The sequence below is a fragment of the Sciurus carolinensis genome, chromosome 17, assembly GCF_902686445.1.
Source record: "Sciurus carolinensis chromosome 17, mSciCar1.2, whole genome shotgun sequence".
NCBI classification, from domain to species: Eukaryota; Metazoa; Chordata; class Mammalia; order Rodentia; family Sciuridae; genus Sciurus; species Sciurus carolinensis.
In genome coordinates this window covers 36,311,053-36,331,363 of record NC_062229.1, presented here as the reverse complement: position 1 = coordinate 36,331,363, position 20,311 = coordinate 36,311,053, and the positions used below count along the sequence as shown (strand labels likewise).

Here is a 20,311-nt window from a genome sequence, read left to right as displayed (position 1 = left end):
GGTATTAAACCAGGAGCCCTCTGCCACTGAGCTACATTCCCAGCCCTAATATCTGTAACTAGTCTATAAAACAAAACAAATGATGACCTACTCTATCCATTCTGGCATACAGTGTTGCACATATTAGCTGATCAGTAAACATTGTAAGTCTATGCTGGGCCAGATGTGTTCACAGAATAACCAGGTTGCTCATGATCATACAGGTGTAGTTGTAACTTTTGTGAGAAGAAGTTTCCATATGAGATATAAAACTTTCAGGCAAAGGTTAAAATAAACAATTGGGCATAATTGTCTTTGCGACACAAGTATACTACCCATTGACTTCATTAATCTGACAAGTGCATTTTTTGACACAAATGCAAAAGGAATAAAGCCTCACTAGTCCAACTCCCCCATCATCCCTGTATGTCTCTTTGCATTAGCGCAAATGATTGAAAACAAACCATCAGAGAGAAAGCGGAGAGACTGCTCTATTTCACCTGCTCCCTTTTTTTCTTAAGCAAATAGCATGAACAACACACATAATTCGTTCCTTTCTGTTTTTTTTTTTTGGTATTAAGGATTGCATTTAGGGGCATTCTACCACAGAGCTAAATCCCCAGCGGCCACCCCCCCCCCTTTTTTTTAAATTTGAGACAAGGTCTCATTAAGTTTCTGAGTCTGACCTTGAACTTGCGATCCTCCTGCCTCAGCCTCCTCAGCAAGTCACAGAGACAGAGAAGCCAGCCAGATAATTCTTTCACACAATGCAAAGATGGAAACAAATACCGGGCCTACTATTTTCTAGGTGCTGCAATATTTGTTTCTTTAGCCAGTGTCCACTGATACTTTTATTCTCAGCTTCTCAATCTTAGCTGCTGTTTTCAATCTCCTTTTGAACTGTAAGGAATTTAGGCTGGGCACGATGGCGCACATCTGTAATCCCAGCAACTCGGGAGGCTGAGGAGGAGGATCACAAGTTCAAAGCCAGCCTCAACAATTAGGGAGACCCTGTCTCAAAATGAAACATAAAGGGGCTAAGGATATAGCTCAGTTGGTAGAGTGTATGCACAAGGCCCTGGGTTCAATCCCCAGCACTGGGGGGTAAAAAAAGAAAGAAAGAAAGAAAAAGAAAAAAAGTGGGGTGTGAGGGCTGAGGATGTGGCTCCGTGGTAAAGTACCCCTGGGTTCAATCCCTGATACGCCCCCTGCCCCCAATTTTTTTTGAAAGCCCGCATCCCACCTAATCATTCTGGGGTGGTGCCTGGGCATGGGGATTTGTTAAAACTCTTGTGATTTACGTGCTGTAAAGTTTAAGAACCTCTGGTTTAGCAGAGGCACACACTGCCTAGGGATACAGATGGTCAGATTAAATAATGTTCTATTTGTCAGGAAGGAAAGAAGCGTGGTCTCGTGGTCTCGCCACAAACAAGGACCAGTCAGGCCCTGGTAAAGCAATAAGGGGGTGAGTTCTGCCTCAAAAGTGGGTAAAGGCACTCCCCCACCTTTACCCGGTAGGCAAAGAGTCTAGGGTCCCAGATAATCCAAGTTTGCTGAGAAGATCGGGGGCGCCTCTCTGTGCATTGTGTATACAAGTGAGGCAAAGGTGCGCACTTCGAGCTCTGGTCCACGCTGGTTGACCTCAGAGTCAACCTAGGACCCTCTCTCGAGTCCACGTCGCAGAGTAGCAGCTGTTCCCGAGTAGGTAGAAAGGGGCGTGCAGGCGGCGTAGCTGCGAGCTGAGTCAGGCCAGCTCTACCCGGGAGGGTGCAGTGCAGCCCCCAGAGCTGGGTACGCAAGTCTCTGCGCCAAGACCCAGGCTGGCACATGGCGCGGCGGGGGCGGCTGTACTGGAGCACGCAGTGGCCGGTGGTGTGGACTACATGTCCCGACATGCCTCGGGCAGGGGTGCGCCTGCACAGGAGCGGGGCTGGGAGGCCAGGGCCAGGCGTGCGCAGTGGTTGTTGGGAGTGGCGGGGCGGGTCTTCCCCGGCTGTCATCTGTGGCCCCCGGCGCTCCGGCAGGGGTGGCCGTGGCCATTGGCGGAGAGGCAGGCAGGGCGGGTCGTCGCGAGTCGCTGCGGGCTAGGCTAAGCGGGTGGAGGCCGGCAGCCGGCCGGGGAGGCACGGTCTAGGCTGCTGCACACCGACCTGGCCATGGCAGCGGCACCCCTGAAAGTGTGCATCGTGGGCTCTGGGAACTGGTGAGCGGAGGCGGGCTGGCGGCGCGGGCTCCGCCTCCAGGAAGCCCCTTTCCCAGGCGGTCTAGAGCTGCGCGCCCCGCCGCAGCGTGGGCACCCGGCACAGCGTGCAGGGAGGTGGGGTGGGCGACCTGGGGACCAGGCTGGGCACTGCGCGCCGGGGGAGGCCGCATCGAGGCACTGGCCCGGGAATCTCTGGGCCCTCGTGCCCGCCGGGGGCAACGCGGACCGAGGGCACCGCACGCCCACGGGCACCTGTCTGCGCCTAGGTAACCGCGCGGCGAGCGCACGGAGGCCACCTGCTCACCACGCCCCGGTTTTTTGCGCAATATCCTAAGGTCGTTCTCAATTCTCCCTGCCGATCGCCCGGGTCAAGGAATTGAAGGAAGTCCAAGTATTAGTGTAGTTTTGGTGTTGGGCAAACCGACGCACCCAGGTCTTGCTATTCGGTTCTCTGGAGGGGCGGGCTCTGCCCTTTAAGGTACGGTTCTCATCTCCGCTTCTGATACGTTCAATATCTTAGTAACGTGGTATCAGGAAGAAGATCCAAGTTCCAACGGGCCTTGGACGTTGAGAGTTCTTCTCTGGGGAGATGTTTGCAAAGCTTTGCGTTTGCAGGGCTTGATTTGACTTTAACATTTATAAAGCACTATGTCTATGTGCTAGGCGCTCTTCCAAGTACTTTACACGTGGCAGCTCCTTAGTAGTACCCTTTATCAAACTTCCATAGTGGGGTTCTATGGTGTGTTTGGGTGAATGCGGAGGAGCGTGGGGAGGAAAGGAGGCAGATTCTAGCATGGGCATTTCCCAGCCCTTCCCGTTGCTTTGCTCTTCCCACCTCTGTGGGAGTGGTACAGAATCATTTAGATCAGGGTGCCCTTTCCCTTTCAATGCTTTTGTTTACTTGTATCTCTGTGCCCTGACTCACATCCCAGTTCAGCCTTCTAGAAGTACTGCAGTCATGGTCTCGGTCTTACTCTTAAGAAGGAGAAAATACTTCTCTGAAGAAATCTTAACCTGGTTCTCCACTTTAACATTCCATCAAGGGGTGGCCTCTCTGCACTCCTATTGCTGACCTCTGTCCCTGCACTAAAATAATTTCATTATTGGTCTCTTCTCCTCCCTCCCCCACTTGAAATTGAACCAGGGGTGCTCTCCCACAGAGCTATATCCCCATTCCTGTTTGTTTATTTATTTAGAGACAGAGTCTTGCTAAGTTGATGAGGCTGGCCTCAAACTTGAACTTATGATCCTCCTGTCTCAGCCTCTCCAGTAGCTAGGATTACAGGTTAGTGCCACCACCCAGCTTCCCTGCCCAACTCAAGGCTAACATCTACTTTAGTGCCCTCCAAATGCTAAGTAAATGCTAAATCAATGTCTGAAAACTATTTTTTTCATTTTTGGTGCTGGAGATGAACCCAGGGCCTGTCATATGCTAAGCACATACTATACCTTGGAGTTATACCCTCAGCCCCTGAATTAATTTTTAAACCTCTAATTATATTTGATTGGGTAATACATTCACTTTTTTCATATGTGTGTGTGTGTGTGTGTGTGTGTGTGTGTGTGTAGAGCTGGGGATCAAACCCACTGCCTCACATAAGGTAGGCAAGTACTCTATTGTTGGGCTACATCCCAGACCTTTTAAATTTTTTTTTTTGAGGCAGGGTCTGGTTATGTGCTGAGACTGGTGATGAACTTGTGATCCTCCTGCCTCAGCCTCTTTACGGGAGTTACGGGTGTGTACCCCATGTCCAACTCATTCATGTTTTTTATTAACTAAAAGGTCCCATCCACTTTTGTCATACCCCCACCCTGGCCCCCAGGAACCTTCTGAAGGAAAATCAGTGTTGATCTCTTCTGACCTTTCTGGAGGAATTTTGCCAGACACAAGTGAATGTTTATATATGTTCTTTTCTCCCTCTGTCCTACCAATACAAGAGTAGCGTGCACTTTTTTTCAACCAACGACAGAAAGTTCTGCTCATTTCATGGAGTCAGTACCTATCCATGGCAGAGCTTCAATCGGACTTTCAGCTTGACTTTGTCAATTTGGGTCTCAAGGTCATTTCAATGAGATGTCAGCTGCCCTGTTGGACATGCCCCTGGAAAAGCTCCCATTTAGCACATGTTCTTTTAAAATTAGTTTCCTCTCCTATAAAATACCAGGGATGACAGCCCTCTTTCCTAATTTAGAAGGTGCAGGTAGAAGTGGCACAGCTTTGCCACCCTGGATTTGAGCCTGAGCAATAGTAGTGAAGAGAACCTCTTCCACCTCCCACTGAGATTTGGCTGCAAGCCCATGGCTTCTTCATTCTGATGTACTTGACTGTTTTCTTGGCCTACTCCAGCCTGGGGAAATGGACTAGAACTTGGCCAGTGACTTGGAAGCAGAGCAATTGAGAAATGAGCCCATGGTTTGGGCTGGCTGCCAGACTCCATTAATTACTGGATCAGATGGGAACAGATGTTGGCATCTGGGCCATTGCCTTGGTTGGGTACAGAGCCACTCCAGTCCTAGAGAGAGGATCAGAGCCTCCCCAGAGAGATTCAGAAACTTAGGAGCTAAAAACAGCATGAAGAACACCCAAAGGCTGCAGGGAGTGTTCAGCTCTGACTTGGTAGACATTTGAGAGTTTCCCCAACTAGTTACTGTATTCTTCTGGCAATACACAAGACACAGTCCCTGCCTGTAGGAAACTTACCTTCAGGGCTTGGAAGATAAGATCAAAGGAAATATAATGTGGAATGGAGATTTGTCACAAGGTTGAACATTACATTTTAAATAGTATTTCTTAGAAGAGTGCATTTTCTGAAGACTACTTGTACCTGAATTACCACTGAAATTAGATTTGCTGAATCATATTCCCTGAGGGTAGGGAAGATTTTCCCTAAGGACTTTAAGCCTTTCACTAATTTTAAATATATCTCTAGGAGCTGGACCTACCCATCCAGATCTGATCCCTGTCTCAGGAACATAAAGTTCCTTAAGCAATATTTACCCTGGGGACTTTGAAGTAGCTCTGGTGCTTATGCAAATAAAGGTGTTGTTACTTATAAGCTCACAGTTGAAAGGTAACTGGAACCCTCATATGGAACCTCCCCCATGTCACCTGTCATCTGTGTCTCTGATTCCAGCTGGCTTGCCAAGGCCCTTCGGCAAGGAGGGACCTGTGTAGGAAGGTAAAGTGAATTGTGTAAGATGGCCTAGTCCTGTCCTTTGCCAAGAGACAGAAGGCTGGAGGAGAAGCCCTGGTACATCCAGCTGAGCCCTTCTGTCCTGTCCATTGTTGACAGACAGGGAGGGGCCGCTTAAACTGCCTGACTTTTCATGGCCCTGTGACTTGTAACTTGGCAAAAACAAAAGATTTGCAGGTTCTTCCAAAGATGTGTCTTTCCCAGCCCCTTGTGAAGATCACCCCGATCCAGTGCAAACCACAGTTCTAGAACTAAAACCTCAGCTAACCTCTGTGATGGGAGCATATGTCCAAAGACATATCCCCAGCCTCCATTGTAAGGCAGGGTAGTGCAGCAGCATGAGGGGCTTAAGACTCCCCAGATTTCAGTTCTGGTCCCCTGCTTGGCAGCTTCGAGGTCTTGGCAAATGGCTTCTATGAATGATCGCTTATACTATTGGTACTTGCTGTCCAGGATTACGGTTAGGATTACATGAGATGATCCAGGGACAGTGCATGATGGCTAGCGCTTAATAAATATCAGCTGCTATTATCATTATTAGTTTCATCATCCTTGATCAGAGCCATCTTTAAGTCACAAAATGGACTGGGTTGGAGTTTGGCCAAGGAGTACAGGCAGAGGATGGGAGAGGGGACAAGAAGAGTGACTTTGACACAGTTTTAGGAGTTTTCCCAGGAGTGACCTTGTTTTCACATCAGCCTGACATCTTCCTGAGGTTGAAGGTCAGGGTGAGTGCTGGCCCTCTTTGCATTAATGCCAGAAGCAAGACTTCAACTCTGCTGGAACCTGAGCTCATTGGCCACCTCTGCCACCCTTTTGTCTGTGCTACTCAGTTTCTGCCATGATTCATGCTATACAGAGAGCTAAGAAACAGTCTGAGTGACTATAACTTAGCTCCTCTGTGGTCAGAAGTAATTGCTTCCTTCCCTGTCAACAGGTGGCATTGACACCCTTCTGCCTTGGGAACTGGAGAGTTCAATGACAGGATGGGTTAGAGCTGGGAGAATATTCAGTGTCCCCTCCTGGGCTGGGCCAAGAACGTTCACACACATTGGTATATTTTAAAAAAGGAAGTGACGAAACCAGGCTATGGTGGTGCGCCCTTGTAATTCGAGCGACTCAGGAGGTCAAGGCTAGAAGATCACACGTTTGAGGCCAGACTCGGCAACTTAGCAAGACCCTGCTTCAAAATAAAGATCACAAAGGACTGGGGATGTAGCTCAGTGGTAAAGCAGCAATCTCTAATACAAAAACAAACAAAAAAGAAGTGGCACTTAATGACCTGTTCCCATTTCCTCCCACCCACCTGTTCAGCATAAAAACCACAAGGACTGTTCTGGAAATAGGAACGCTCAGTTTTCTTAGCTTAACCCCCACATGTTTCTTCATTCTTCTCTTCTCTCCTCTCCCTTAACAGGAATAATAATAATAATTTTCTGATTATCAGGTATGCACCTTACTTCGTTTTAAACCTGGTAGTGAGCCTGTGTGGTCTGACTTCTAACCTTAGCTTAGATTGAAAACAAGTGAGCGAAAACTTGCTCAAGGTCAGTAGTTAATAAGGGGAAGTTCAAACGCAGGTCCTTCTTGCTCCAGAGATCGTGTTTCTATAAATTCCTATCATTTTCAGGGAGAAACATCCTTTAACCCGAGCTCAAATCTCCTTGTCATAAAAACGTTGAGCATCTACCCTTCCAATGTAAGTCTCATCTAACTAATATTCCATTTATGAAAAATGAAACTGAATGAAGCTGTAAAATTCACCAGTTTCCCTCCAAAGCAAGCGCTATTCTCCTATAGATCATGAAAGTTGATCACAGCTTACTTTTTTGTGTGTGGTGGTACTGAGGTGCTCTACCACTGAGCTGCATCCCCAGCCCTTTTTATTTTTTGAGACGGGGTCTTGGGCTGGGGAGATAGCTCAGCTGGTAGAGTGCTTGCCTTGCAAGCACAAGGCCCTGAGTTCGATCCCCAGTAGGGTCTTGCTAGGTTGTCTAGTCTGTCCTTGAATTTGTGATCCTCTTGCCGCAGGCTCCTGAGTCACTGGGATTACAGGCATGTCCCACCACTTCTGGTTTACTATTTATTTTTTAAGGCAGTCTATATTCTTTTTCTTCCTCTTTTTCCTCCTCCTCCTCCTCCTTCTCTTTCTTCTCTATCTCTCTTTCATTTGATCTGGAGGTTGAACCCTGGGGGGCACTTAACCACTGTACCACATATCTCGTCCTTTTATAATTGTTTATTTTGAGACAGGGTCTTGCCAAGTTGCTGAGGCTGGCTTTGTTGCAATCCTCCTGTTCCAGCCTCCTAAACCACTGGGATTACAGGCACATCTGGCTATTTTTTTTTTTCACAGATTTTTAAATGAGATTTATTGAGTGCTATTATTTATTAACAATAGACAAGTCATGAGTAAAACAGACATCAAAATGATATTTAGAAGGGCAATTGAAACACACACAAAGAATAAAAAGTCTTGATCCAAGTTACCCTGGAGGACAGATGTTTTTTCCATTAGGAAAATTTTTCCTGAGTTTATAAATAAAGAGGGGTATAACTGTTGGAACAATTGTTTTTGTTTTTGTTTTTGTTTTGGAGCGGGGTGAGTACCTAGGATCAAACCCAGGGTTGCTTTACCACTGAGCCACATCCTCGGCCCTTTTTATTTTTTACTTTGAGATAGGGTCTCATTGAGTTGCTTGGGGCCTTGCTACATTGCTGAGGCTGGTTTCAAACTTGCAATTCTTCTGCCTCAGCCTCTGGAGCTGCTGGGATTACAGGCATGTGCCCCTGCTCCCAATTTAGAACAATCTTAACCTTTGAACTAACCTTCAATTTTTACCTGTTCATCTCAGCAGCACCTGGTTGAGCCTCTTTTCTAAGACATGTGCCTTTGGGTAGAAATGTCATGTGTCCACTAAGTGGGGGTGCAGTAGTATCCCCAAGTCTCTTGAATGTTGCAGTGGGGCAGTGGTTTCTGTGGTTAGTGGTGTCCAAGCCACCTTCTCTCCCTTTCCTCCTCCCCACCCCAACGCTGGCAATATGGAGTACTGAGTTCAGTGCTTGTAGGTCTCTTGGCTCCCTTAAAGTCGTACTGGTGGCATTTTTCAGTCATTCGACTTTGGCTTGATTTCTTTCACAACTGGGAGCAGGGAACTGAATCAATTCTCAATTGCGGCCTACCCATCTACTCCAAAAGCTAGTGGCTTCCACAGCAACCACTAATTAGCTTGTAATTCTGGGGTCAACAATTTGACTGACTAACCAGGGAAGAATCTGGTCTAACCTGGGCTCTCTCATCATGGTCAGAGTCACTGGTGGGTTAGCTGGGATACTTGGTCCTGGATGATCTCTGTTGTGTGTCTGGCAGTGGACAGGTTTCAGCCAGAGTGACAGGAAGGGCTGGGCCACCTGCCTCATCCTCAGCAGGCTAGTTCTGGCTTCTCCACATGGTTACTGTCTTTCAACAAGAGCAAGCACACTCTTCAAGCTTTTACCACAATTAATCCAGGTACTTTTCCAGTCTGAATGCAGGAGATTTGTAGTACCACTGATATACAATTAACACCATCACCCAGGACATTTCGCATACCATGGGAACCGTGTTTCACAGCAGCAAATGTTAGGAAGGTGATGGACTCTAATATTTTCATTATTCCTGTTTCTTACATTTTAGAACCTGCAGAACCCAGTTTGAGATACACTGTCTTAGGTAGAAAAATAATTTTCCATTCTCATCATCATAGCCAGAGTACTTCCCCAGCTGCATGGGTATGTCCCAAGAAGACTGCATCTTCAGCGTTTGATTGTTTCTGCCTGGTTTTCCCAGTGCTGAGAAAAGGAAGTGGTTTGCATGGGTTACAAGCACAAAGAACCAGAGGCCCCTAGAATCTGTTTCTCCATCCCAAGAGAGCTCTGACCCAACAGCCTGATCACTGGCTGTCTATACAGAAATATCCCCAGATGAAATGAGTGATTCACATAGCTACCGCAGCATGATAGGAAAGTATTGACGAGCATCTGAAGCCTTTGTCTAAGATTATTTGAACTTTGTACTTTAATTTCATTAGTGGATTGACCCAGTGATAGGAAGTATCTTGCATAGATCCGACTCCTTGGTTCTTACCCTTTTGGGCTATTTGTTGAGATGCTGCATGTGTAAGTAATTTGAAAACTGTAAAATACAATCTCAGTGTTAAACATTATTATGGATAAATTTGCATTATCATATAAGTAGGTGACCATGCATTCTTGTTCTGTCTGAAACAATGGTTCACATTTGTTCTGGTCCTTTTTTTTTTATTATTTATTTTTTTATTTTTGGTACCAGGGATTGAGCCCACGGGTGCTTACCTCTGAGCTACACCCGCAGCCCCTTTATTTTTTATTTTTAAAATTTGTTCCTTTTAGGTACACATGACAGGAGAATGTATTTTGACATATTATACGTACATGGAGTATAATAACTTCCCTCTCTTGTGGTTGTACATGATGTGGAGTTGCACTTGTCATGTATTCATATATGAGCATAGGAAAGTTATGTCCAATTCATTCTACTGTCTTTCCCATTCCCTTCCACACTCCCTTCCTTACTTTTATTTTGAGACAAGGTCTCACTAAGTAGCCCAGGCTGGCCTTGAGCTTACAGTCCTCCTGCCTCAGCCTCCTGAGTCACTGAGATTACAGGTGTGTACCACTACACCTGGCTTACTTTTAAGGCTTATTTTTAAGGCAGCTGATCTTTATTTTATTATTATTATTATTTTTTGCGGTACTGGGGATTGAACCCATGGCCTTGTGCTTGCAAGGCAAGCGCTCTACCAGCTGAGCTCTATTCTCAGCCCTTTATTTATTTTTTTGAGACAAGTTCTTGCTATGTTGCTGAGGGTCTTGCTAAGTTGCTGAGACTGGTGTAGAACCTGGGCTCCTTCTGTCCCGATCACTGGGACTATAGGCATGCTCAAGTACACCCAACTTAAATAATACATCTTATGGTAACCTGCTTATAATGAACTCTTGTGAACTGGGGAAGCTTGATAGTGCTCTTCAGACCCAAGACCAGCAATGAGGGTCCTTGAGGTTTCATCTCAAGTATTGGCCACATAGACTTCTGTGTGAAGACAGATTCTAAGAGAACAGCTTTGGCAAGAATGCTTGCTGGGATCTCTGATAATAGCAAACTTAGATGGGATTGGGGTGGGGACAGGCTGCATCTATGCTAAATTAGCTTGGACTAATTTACTACTGCCAAATTTTTTACTAATAATATTTAATAACACTTGAACTAAATTACTTCTACCAAAATAGAACCCATCTGGAAGGTCTTAACACAACTAACTCAAACTTAGCTTTGGTCCACAGTGGTGCAAGTGTCAGACTCAGTGATAAGGATTGTTGAGCCCTTTCCGTAGGCCAGGAGTTCCAACCGCTTTATGTATCACCTGTTATGATTGTAGTGGTGGGTGTTGTTACTATCATGGTATAGATGAGGAGTCTGCATGCAAGGTCACATCCAGGTCCTATAGCTGCCATGTGGTGCAGTAGTTGAAACTTCTCTGCCCTTCTTCACCCGCTTGAAATGTGACTATTGGGACTAAATTTAAATGTTAATTATTAAAATTAGCTTTCAAATTGAAGTTTAAATATTCTGTGTAGCTACCTCCTTGGACCACAGAGCTCCACACACTGCTTTTCTCCTTGATTTTGCATTTTAAGCATTCTGAAGAATTTTCTATATCTGTACACAGAGAAGAGAACATCTCATTCTTTTTTTCTGTGTTGGGTATTGAACCCAGAGCCTCCTGTATGCTACCCTACACCCATAGCCTTTTAAAAAATTTCAATTTTGAGATAGGGTCTTGCCAAGTTGCCCAGGCTGACCTTGAACTTTAGATCCCTCTGCCTCAGTGCCCTGCGTAGCTGGGATTATAGGTGTGCACCACTGTGCCTAGCTGTCATTCTTTTTTATAGTTGTATTATATTCCCAGGTATGACTATTCCTTTGTTTAACCAGTCTCCTGATTTGGACCTTGGGGTGTTGTTTTTTAACAGTTCTGCAGTGAATAACCTATGCTCATATCTGTAAAGATAGTGTGTAAGAGCCAAAACTATTAGCAACACATGAAAAATGATTTCTTATTTCATTTTTACTTTGTAATAAACAAGTATTAGGCAGGTAGAGGGTGCCATCCTATCTCCAGAGGGGTTAGAAATATATGCAGAAAAGAGGTTAGTTTGCTCTGGATTACCCAGCACGTCTAGGGTAGGGCTGAGGTTTAAAAACTGAGGTTTTGCATCATTGAGACTCTAGTGTGTGTTTGGAAACAGTTTCAAACGATTCTCACGAGGCAGGGGCATACAGTCTGTCTTCCAGTTATTGTGTCAACAGGGAGCAGGTGCCAGGTGGCTGTTAGAATTTGCACTGTGTGGTTCTTTTCCATGATCAATAGATGGGCCTGCAAGTTGTGCTTATCCAAAAGCCTTGGGCAAAGATGTAGAATCTGCTTGTTTAGAGCCCTGGGAACAAGGTGATTCTCTGCCATCTGTGCTTAAGAGTGAGACCACTAGGTTCAGTTTATGAGACCATGACTTAGATATCCTCCAGGATGCTGTGGGTTGCTCTCCTGGGGGGCGGATCTCAGGCTACCTGTGCCGTGATCCTAATATGAATTCACCTGAGAATTCCACTCACTCGGGTGACCATTTTCCCCATGGTATATGGAGTTGATGGCCCGGCTGACCAGGTCACGGGTAGGTGTTTTAGGACAGGCTGTTCGAGGTGAGACCCGCCCAAAAGTGTTCTGAAGAAAACATGGGCATAAATGTTGGCGAAAATGAGGCTTGGGGGGGTATCTAGATTTCAGTTCCTCCATTAGCTTGCATATTTTTGATCGACCAACAGGCCTTGGGACCTGCTGAAACTCATCTGCTTTGTATTTTGGGGGTTCTGTTAAAACATCCACAAGTCAAGAATGTCTTGTAATTACAATGTAGGCAAGCTTCAATGATACATATCTGTTTTAGAAAGTGAAGCAAAGTGCACAGCTACCCTTTGCTTATAGTCCTACTAACAGGAAGGCGATGTGCTCACTCAGCATTTCCTACCTTGAATGTGGATGGTGTTCATGAGGATGGGGCTGCAGTACAGATTTTGAAGTGGTGGATCTTTTTTTTTTTTCTTTTTGAACTGGAACCAGGGATTGAACCCAGAGGCACTTAACCTCTGAGCCACATTCCAACCCATTTTATTTTTTATTTTGAGACAGGGTCTTGCTAAATTGCTGAGGTTGACCTTGAACTTGCAATCCTCCTGCCTCAGCCTCTCGAATCATTGGGATTATAGGCATGCCACACCACGCCCAGCAGAAGGGGCAAATCTTGAGTGGCATTTCTTTTCTTTTTTTTTTTTTATTAAATTTTTTAATTTTTATTTTTACAGACTGCATTTTGGTTCATTGTACACAAATGGGGTACAACTTTTCATTTTTATGGGTTGTACACAATGTAGATTCACACCATTCATGTAACCATATATATACATAGGGTAATACTGTTTCATTCTACTGTCTTTCCATCCCCCACCACCCCATTTTCCTCTACACCTTGAGTGGCATTTCTAACAAGCTCCCAGCGACGCTTTTGCTACTGGTCCATGATTACTACACTTTACGGAGAGCCTGACTACAGACCAGACTCTATGCTAGTTCTTGTGTGTTTTCTCACAATCCCTTTACTGTGGGTTTTTAAAAATTGTGGTAATATACACAATATAAAATTCCCCTCTTAACCGTGCTTTAATTGTCTAGTTCAATATGTTCACACTGTCGCACAGCCCATCTGTAGAACCCTCCTCATCTTGCAGAACTAAAACTGGATATTCATTAAACAACAGTTTCTCCCACCACTCTCCCTCCAGCCCTGGGCAACTAACTGCACTTGACTTTGTCTTTGTGATTTGATTATAGTGGGACTCAAATAAGCAGTGGCCCTGTAAGCGGAATCCTACATTCCTCACTCTTTGTGCCTGGCTTATCTCACTTAGCATAATGTATTCAGGCTCATACATATTTAGCATGTGTCACAATCTTCCTTTTTAAGATTGAATAATGTCCCATTGTGTATACCGTGCCTGCCACTTTTTGTCTGTCCATTTATCAGTTGATGCATCCTTACTTGGGTCGCTTCTGCCTTTTGTCTGTTGCTTCTACCTTCTGCCATGAACATGGTATCAAATATCTGTTTGACTATCTACTTTCAGTTCTCTTGAGTATATTTCCAGAAGTGGGAGGGCTGGGTCTATTTTTAATTAAAAAAAATTTTTTTTTGCACCAGGGATTGAACCCAGGGTTGCTTAACCACTGAGCCACATCCCCAGCCCTTTTTTGTATTTTATTTAGAGACAGGGTCTCACTGAGTTGCGTAGGGCCTTGCTAAGTTGCTGAGGTTGGCTTTGAACTCAATCGTCCTGTCTCAGCTTCCCAAGCCTCTGGAATTATAGGTGTGTGCTACTGTGCCTGGCCCTATTTTTAATTTTTGAGGATTCATCTTTCCGTTGTCCATGGCAACTGCAGCATTATACAGTCTTATCAGCAGTGAAGTGCATGAGGATTCTGATTTCTCCACATCTTCATCCAAACTTGTTATTTTCTGTTTTTGATAGTAGCCATTCTGATGAGTGGGAGGTGGTGTTATTAATTGCAAATGATCACATGACTTATACAGGTTTGCCTCCTGCTTTTTAGCTAAATGTATCCTTCTGTGGAAGCATTTTCCTGTGCAGTTTGAACTTTGGTAGATAGAAGGCCTTTTTTGTCTCCTTTTCTTGGAGTGTTCATTGATCTTTTTCTTCTCTGTGGTTTCTTCTTTTGAAAAGAAGACTTAGAAACTTAGAAAGCTTCCCTATCTGAAGATCAAATAAACATTCACCAAGCCAAACCTATTTTTAATATTTCATTTTTTACATTTGCATCTCATACTCTGGCATTTGATTGTACTTTAAAAGCCCTTTAACTATAAAGAATTACACAAAATGTTTGATTTGTGGTTCTGTCTTGGTGGCAAGATTATTCATAATTCTTTTTTCTTCTTTCATGCATTGGTCATATGAGTGAATGAGTAGATGCTATTTAAACCAAAATTGACCACCCTCTTGCCCATGGAACCATAACTCAGATCAGCTGTGAGAGAGATAAAGGCATGGAACATGTGAACCTTTACTGATTCACCTCCCGGACCTTTATTTCCTGTTTAGTAAAAGGAGAGATGAACTGGAGGGTCCTTTCTGGCCTCAAAAGATTCTGTACTCCAGAAAGTGCATGGGCCACCCAAATTCTTGTTTTGTGCTGGGGATTGAACTTAGGGGTGCTTTATCACTGAATTACATCCCTAGCTTTTTTTATTTTTCAGCTCTGAGAGTCTCCCTAAGTTGCTTAGTGCTTTGCTACATTGCTGAGGTTGGGTTTGAACTTGCAATCCTCCTGTCTCAGCCTCCAGAATCGCTGGGATCACCTTGCCTGGCTAGGCCACTGAAATTCTGTGGAGTTTTGCCTGATTTGATAAGTGGCCATTGGTTGGCTAATGAGTGAATCCTCAACCTGATTGAAATATACCTTCTTAGGAGTGGGAGGGAAGGCCAAGGATGGAGTGAAGGCCAAGGGGTCAGCTGGGCCTTTGTCAAGCTGGAGATTAGGACATAGTGTCCTTGTACCTAGGACCCAGGGCGGTGAGAGAAACAATGGGCCCTGCCTTGGGGTGTGACTCTTCTCCTGTGAATTAGTCTCCTGGCTTCCCTTTCTTCATGTAAAGGGCAGGGAGCGTAATAATAGTACCTGCCTCAGAGAGGTGGTGAGGCATGAAACAGAGAATGTGGGTAGATGGGTAAAGCATTCGACCCGCCAGGAACTCACCCCTATGCTAACAAGGACAGCTGGGAAAAGTGTTTGAAACAGGGCCTGACCCCTGGTGCATGCCTGGTCAATGCTCTTTCTGCCCACCCTGTCCCCTTCTCACCTCTTACCTGCTCCTTTCCCTCTTCTTCACCTCCCCCTCCTTCTCCCTGCAATCCCACCTTTCTTCCTGTTTCCTTCCTCCTGCCTGTCCTTCCCTATCCCCCTCTGCTTCTGTCTCCTCCTCCCTCTCCTAAGGTCCCTAACCTCATCCCCTTTCTCCTTTTCTGATCAATCCTCCTTCTACTCCTTCCTTTCTGCGCCCCCTTCCCTTCACCCGGGAAGAGTTGGCTCTAGGAGAAAGCAATGGCCTGTTGCTTGTCACAACAGAAGATAAGCCCCAGCCTCCTGTTACTGACCTTTGCTCTGGCCTTCCCTCTGCCTGAAGGCTCCCCTGCCGCCTCCCCAGGTGAGGCCCACCTAACCTTCCCAGTTCAGCTCTAGCTGCACGCTCTCCCAGCTTCCCCTGAATGGCCTGACAAGTGTCACCATGACACCCCCTTATGGACCACATTGCTCACTGTACTGGAACATCATCAATCTCCATTTACCAGTCTCCAAGCTCCCTGAGGGTGGGGACTTGTCTGCTTTTCTTCCCTTGTATTCCTGCACCTCCTTGGGGTGCAGACTGCATCAATAAATGATTCTACTTTACAACATGGCAAACACAAGAGATACAGCTTTTTTTTTTTTTTTTTTTGGCGGTGCTGGGGATCGAACCCAGGGCCTTGTGCTTGCAAGGCAAACACTCTACCGACTGAGCTATCTCCCCAGCCCAAATACAAGAGAGACAGCATGATTTTGGGTAACTTACTGCTCTCTGAGTCTCAGTTTCTTCATCTGTAAAATAGATATGATGTGTACTTCTCTTATGGACTGGGATAAAGAAGAAATGAGATTTTTAAAAAAATTTGTGGCACTATGGTTTGAACCCAGGGGTGCTCTGCCACTGAGCTATATCCACACCTTTCTTTTTTTTTTTTTTTTTCATTTAGAGACAGGGTCAAAATTTCCCAAGCTGGCCTTGAACTTGCGATCCTTCTGCCTCAGATTGCTGAGTTGCCAGAATGACAGGCATGCACTATCACACCCAGCTGAAATAAGATCTTATATCAAATACACACCTTTGCAAGATGCTTTTAAGTTTTATTTGCCTAACGTTATAGAGGTTATGAGTTAGGGTATACTTTGAGGCTTGAGATAATTCATGATTTCATAGGTAATGTAATTTCAGGCTCTGGGTAAAGACTCAGGATTGGCTGTCAGCAGACCTGAGTCTCTTCTAGTTCTCCCACTCCCTAGCTACTGATCTTTGCTCCAGAGACCTTCCTGGAAGGCTCTTCTACCCCCTCTCCTGGTAAGGCCCACCTGGGCCCCCGTACCTGGTTGCATAATATGAGACAAGTTCAGAGTAACTGAGTTCAGTTGGAATGAACTTGCATAATGTTATTTGCAAGTTGACTTTAAAGAATTCTTTAGAGTACTCTAGTAAATACTACATGTAGAAGGTAACAGCAACAAAAAAACATGGTAGCACGAAAACAAAAGTGTTAATAAACTTGTACCAGATACTTCCACCTGCCTAGGCTTAGACTGAGGCTTCTTCAGGCTTGGTGAAGGAGGGAGGTTGGGAAGAGGTTGGCACATGCCAGAGAGGTGGTCGCACTCAGATGAGACACACTGTGCACTCTCAGGACCATGAGTCTTGATACAGGCAAATGAGTCTGTGTTGTTTGGGTCCTGTGTGTGGGTGGCCTTCAGCCTGCGGGGCTACCCATGATTCCCATTTCTCACTTTGGAAAACACTGGATTCAATCAAAGACCTGGAGGGGACCTTAAGTTTACCTGTCCTGCCTGTCATTTGGTGATTGGAATGATCTGGACCAGGTGTAGAATTGACTACTTATGCCCATGACCCAGGAATGGACCCCTGTGACTGGGCTTGTGCAGTGTCACAACAACTGACTGGATGTGGAGACTCCACCAGCGAGCTGCGGAACCCCAACCACGGCAGTTCACTCACAAACCACCTTCGTGGGCTGTGCTTTGATTTTTTTTTTTTTTTTTAAATGTGGTCCTGGCAGTCGAACCCAGGGCCTCACCTACCCTAGGCAAGTGCTGTACCACTGAGCCCCCAGTAAGCTATTTTTAGAAGAGGGTGTATCACCTATAAATAGACTCAGTTTCCTCCCAGGCCCTCCCATGGCTCTATTTGACCCATAAGGAAAGCAAAGCCATTCCTTCCCCCTGGCCAGAAGAGGTGACCCTCGTAGCACACCAGGTCCCCACAGTCACACGTGCTCTCTTTGACCTTGTGGAAGTTCCTTGACTCCAGGGAACACTATGCACTGAGCTGTTGTCTCCCTGAATAGCGAGCAGCCGAGCAGCCGTTTCCAAGATTAGAATGGAAGCAACAGGGCTGGTGGAGAGATTCCTGGCTCCTTTCTACAAAGTGTCAGGGGGAGAATTGGATTAAGAGGTATTTATCTCATGAGCCGTCCTGCTGGCATAGAGTAGAGTACAGCGGCCTAGCCTTGACATTTATAGCCATTCTTTTGTGAGGGAGGAGGGCATGGGAGTTCTAAATCATTGTGCAGAACAGCGCTTCTCAGCCCCGGCTGCACATTGTGCACATTGAGTCACCAGCCAGCTTTAAAAACCACACCCTGCAGGTGCCAGTTTCACTGATCTGGGGTGTGGCCTGGGACCCAGGATTTTTAACTCTCCCGGATAATTCTAGGATGTAGCTAGAGTTCAGACCCTCTGGTTTAGTTTATCTATTCTGTCTCGGGACAGGGAAAATAATGATAATCTGTGTTAGAATTATTAGAATTTTTGTGCTCCTTAAAGCACAGGGATCAAAATGCTAGGATGCCAAAGGCGGTGACCACACCTGTAATCCCAGTGACTTGGGCTGAGGCAGAAGGGTCTCAAGGTCAAGGACAGCCTGGGCAACTTAGTAGACTCTGTGTCAAAATAAAAAATAAAAAGAGCTGAAGAACCATGTACGGCCAGAAAAATGAGAAGTTGTGCTCCATTTGTGTACAGTGTGTCAAAATGCATCCTACTGTCATTATAACCAATTAGAACAAATTAAAAAATATAAAATAAAAAAAAGAACTGAGGCTGTAGCTCAGTGGTACAATGCCCCCTAGGTTCAACAATCCCCAGAACCGCACACACACGCACACACACACACACACACACACACACACACACAAACAGCTAAGATGAATTAGAGCTGGGTCAGAATAACAGGCTCATGGAGGGGAGTAAAGATAAACATCTCTAATATATTCTTCCATATCAGCTAGGCTTGCCACCCCATCCCCCACAATTATCACTCCTTATCCCATAATTGTTAGAAAAAATAACAAATGCCTACCATTTGAATTTGCCAGGTGCTCTTTATAACCTTCTTCTATTGTTCCTCACACTGGGAAGGCTGTCCAAGAAAAAGTCATTTCTCAAGTTGGAGGCAGAGCTGATTGGCTCAGCTGGAATCAGGCGCCTGCCCACCCAGTAGTAGGATTCTACCAGTTGGCATAGGGCACAGGTGCCTGGCTGGCCCCCTCTGCCCATAGCCACAGCTATCTTGAGATTGATGTTGACACTTCCCTGTGTCCAATGAAGAGACTATCCATCATTAGAGCCAAACAGAGATGCAGAAAGAAAGGAGCTTGGACTGAAGCCCCCCTGGATGCCTGTGGGGGGCAAGAGGGGAAGTAGAGGGGTGCATATTGCTTGGGGATCTGGGCCCTACACTCTTACTTTGCTCCTTTTCTGGAATCCACTCAGGTTCTTGTCTTGCCTTTAGGATTCTGCCTTGGGCCTGTTGCAGTTCATGGGAACACAGTTTATTTTATAGTGGCTACTTTTTAATCTCCTTGATGAGTTTGAAATATGGCCTCGTTTCCTTGGAGGCTTCAGAAACCCTCTGGGGTCAAGTTTGTGCTTTCAGGTCGATTTCTCTTCTACTTGTGACACTGTTCCAAGATAGTGTGGTTCTTACTAGTTTCAAGGGGTGGTGCTTTTTGACCTTGTACCAAATTCTGGGACTTTCCTGATCTCAGGGGTGGTCTTTCCAGATGAGAACAGCTAAGTTTCAAGTGGCTTGAGGCCAAAACACATCCCGTCTTGCACAAGCTTAGTGCTTGAGTCAGAATCAAAACACAGGTCTTCTGAATTTTGATTGAATGCTTTGTCTCATCTGCTCAATGAATGTAATATTTTCTTTCTTTTCCATGATTTCTTTCCTAGGGGTTCAGCTGTTGCAAAAATAATTGGTAATAATGTCAAGAAACTGCAGAAGTTTGCCTCCACAGTCAAGATGTGGGTCTTTGAGGAAACAGTCAATGGGAGAAAACTGACAGACATCATAAATAATGACCACGAAAATGTAAAATATCTCCCTGGACACAAGCTGCCAGAAAATGTGGTAAGACTTTGGGATGAAAAGTACATTTGATTCATTCTGCAGGTGATGTCTGACTGAGCAGCACTTGGGACCTAGATATGGGGAAGCTATTTCCCATTCTCCCAGTTCTTTTCTATGACCAATTACTTGATTGGTATTGGTATTTTTTTTTTCAATTTGAAGGATTGTCATTTTATTATAATATCCTCCCATCTAAAAATACAAATGATTCTCCATTTATTCAGATCTTACTTGTCTTTCAGTCAGTTATTTTAGGTCTTCTTATGCAGATTCTGAATCTTCACTGTTAAATAATTTTGTCATTATTTTATTTTTTTTTTGTTTTTTTTATTGTAAACAAATGGGATACATGTTGTTTCTCTGTTTGTACATGGAGTAAAGGCATACCATTTGTGTAATCATAAATTTACATAGGGTTATGTTGTTTGATTCATTCTGTTATTTTTTCCCTTTCCCCCACCCCTCCCACCCCTCTTTTCCCTCTATACAGTCCTTCCTTCCTCCATTCTTGCCCCCCTCCCTAACCCTAACTCTAACCCTAACACTAACCCCT

At 45.2% G+C, this 20,311-nt stretch overlaps 1 protein-coding gene across 2 annotated transcripts in view; it reads left to right on the top strand.

Annotated features, from left to right (window-relative positions):
• Window positions 1-1,966: 1,966 nt before the first annotated feature.
• Window positions 1,967-20,311, top strand: part of Gpd1l (glycerol-3-phosphate dehydrogenase 1 like) — a 55,878-nt gene continuing 37,533 nt past the window's right edge. Inside the window, exons 1-2 of one of the 2 annotated variants that reach the window (XM_047531979.1) lie at window positions 1,967-2,182; window positions 19,581-19,758. In XM_047531979.1, coding sequence (XP_047387935.1) covers window positions 2,136-2,182; window positions 19,581-19,758 — 225 coding nt within the window. In that variant the 5' untranslated portion in view covers window positions 1,967-2,135. Of the gene's footprint in view, window positions 2,183-2,641; window positions 2,661-19,580; window positions 19,759-20,311 lie in introns of those variants that run through there. The other variant, XM_047531980.1, reaches the window with a different exon arrangement.